This window comes from Otolemur garnettii, unplaced genomic scaffold (genome assembly GCF_000181295.1).
Source record: "Otolemur garnettii isolate 467f Iridium unplaced genomic scaffold, OtoGar3 scaffold00092, whole genome shotgun sequence".
Taxonomy (NCBI): Eukaryota; Metazoa; Chordata; class Mammalia; order Primates; family Galagidae; genus Otolemur; species Otolemur garnettii.
In genome coordinates this window covers 269,913-272,468 of record NW_003852487.1, presented here as the reverse complement: position 1 = coordinate 272,468, position 2,556 = coordinate 269,913, and the positions used below count along the sequence as shown (strand labels likewise).

General features: G+C 37.3%; 1 protein-coding gene across 3 annotated transcripts in view; it reads right to left on the bottom strand.

Annotated features, from left to right (window-relative positions):
- The window catches only part of ZDHHC4 (zinc finger DHHC-type containing 4), a 19,758-nt gene that overhangs the window by 8,434 nt on the left and 8,768 nt on the right, over positions 1 to 2,556 (bottom strand). For all 3 annotated transcript variants that reach the window (XM_023516553.1, XM_012808722.2, XM_023516552.1), the window contains one exon: positions 1,668 to 1,912. In XM_023516553.1, the coding sequence (XP_023372321.1) occupies positions 1,668 to 1,912 (245 nt within the window). The remainder of the gene's footprint in view (positions 1 to 1,667; positions 1,913 to 2,556) is intronic.

Here is a 2,556-nt window from a genome sequence, read left to right as displayed (position 1 = left end):
AAAAAAAAAAAAAGAAAAGAAAAAGATTCTTAGAAGAAAGTATAGAGTGTAAATCTTTATGACCTTAGATTAGAAAACAGTTTCTCAGATATGACACAAAAGCATAAACCACAAAAGAAAAAAAAAATAAAATGAATTTATCAAAATTAAAAATCCTCATGATTCAAAGAAAACTATCAAAAAAGTGAAAAGCCAACTTACAGAATGGGAGAAAAAAATTGCAAATCATATACTTGATAAGGATCTAGTATCCAGAATAGGCAAAGAATTCTTGTAACAATAAAAGACAACTCAATTTTTTAAATGGGCAAGGGTTTTTTGTTTGTTTGTTTGAGACAGAGTCTTGCTTTGTTGCCCCTGGGTAGAGTGCTGTAGTCTTACGGCTCACAGCAACCTCAAACTCTTGGGCCCAAACAATCCTCCTGCCTCAGCCTCCCAAGTAGCTGGGACTACAAGCCTCTGCCACAATGCCTGGCTCATTTTTCTATTTTTAGTAGAGACGAGGTATCACTCTTGCTCAGGCTGGTCTCGAACTCCTAAGCTCAGGCAATCCACCACCTTGGCCTCCCAGAATACTAGGATTAAAGGTATAAGCCACCAAGCCCAGCCTGGCAAAAGGTTTTGAACAGACATTTCTCCAAAGATATACAAATAGCCAATAAGCATATGAATAGATACTCAACATCATTAGTCATAGGAAAATACAAATCGAACTACAATGAGATAACATTTCATACCCATTAGGATAGCTATAACAAAAAATGTTGAGAAAGATGTGGAGAAATTGGAACCCTCATACATTGTTGGTGGAAAAGTAAAATGGTACACACAAGTTGGAAAACACCCTGGTAGTTCTTCCAGGATGGTCTTACCATATGACCTAGCAATTACCATTCTAGGTACATACTCAAGAGAAATGAAGACATATGTCCATACAAATCTTGTACATGAATTTTCATAGCAATATTATTCAAAAATAATCAAAAAGTGAAAATATCCAAATGTTCATCAACTGATGAATAAATAAAGTATGGGATATCCACACAATGGAATAATATCTGGCCACAGGAGGAATGAAGTACAAAGTCATGCTACAACATGGATAAACCTTGAAAACATTATTCTACAAGAAAGAAGTCAGTGTAAAAGGCCACATGTCATATGATCCCATTTATAGGAAATGTCTAGAAAAGGCAAATCCATACAGACCAAAAAGTAGGAAGTAGGTTAGTGATCGCCAGGGCCAGGAGGTGGGCAGGAGGAGGCAATGGGGAGTATTTCTTTTTGGGTTGATGAAATGTTCTGAAATTAGATTAGTGGTGATGGCTGCACAATGCTGTGAAAATACTAAATATCAATGACCAATATACTTTAAAAGGGTGAATTTTATATCAATTTTTAAAAAAAATTTTTTTTTAATTTTTTTGTACAGATGGGAGTTTCATTACATGGCCCAGGCTGGTTTTGAACTCCTGAACTCAAGGAATCCTCTTGCCTTAGCCTCCCAAAGTGCTGAATTACAGATGTGAACCACTGTGCCTAGTCATAAATTTTATATCTTTTTTTTAAAAAATAGGAATAGATTCGTGTTTTTATTGAGTAAATAAGTATTCTCTTTCCAATTCTGAAACCTGAAGTCAGGAACTTACAGCCCACAATATAATTACCTGAATGAGAAATACTGTATCCATAATCTGCAAGTGTCCAAGGTCATCAATGTAAGTCTCCTGATATAGATCTGACACCACCACCAAGTGGACCAGAAATGCGGTGCACACAATGGTCAGGGTGACAGCTGAGGCTGTCAGTGTCAACAGGTAGATGAGGAAGTACCTGATATTCCAGGCCCCAATGCAGTTATTCACCCAAACACAGTGATGGTCAAAACGGTGCACGCACCAGTTACACACACCTGCAAGAAATGAAGAAAGCACTGGGTTGATTCTTGATGAGACAATGACACTGTCAACAACCACTGAGAATTTTACAAACTGATCCCAGGCTGTATTAAGCAGGAGATAGCAACTGCTGTTATCAAACTTAGAACTACAGTACCCAATACAGGAGCCATTAGCTAAATGTGGGTACTGAGCACTTGAAATATGGCTACAAGAAAAATTTAAAAGAACACTTAGTCAATATTGACAGACTTACAGCTGGTTTTTAATTTATAAAATATTCCTTTGAATTCAGTGTGAATTATATTGAGGAGAGACAAGAATTAGTGAAACTGCTTAACTTGGAAATAGTTTTTAAAACTGATGTTTCTGCTTTAAAGTCAAGTAAATTCTTCTGATAAAAATGAACTATTATGTTAATGTAGATGTGACAATAAAGAACGATAATTTTGGGGGGTACTCAATTCAGTTAATGGAACATTTTTAAGAATGTCTGAATATATGGGCAGCGCCTGTAGCTCAGTGGGTAGGGAGCCAGCCCCATATACCAAGGGTGGCGGGTTCAAACCTGGCCCCAGCCAAACTGCAACAACAACAAAAAATAGCCAGGTGTTGTGGCAGCTGCCTGTAGTCCAAGCTACTCAGGAGGCTGAGGCAA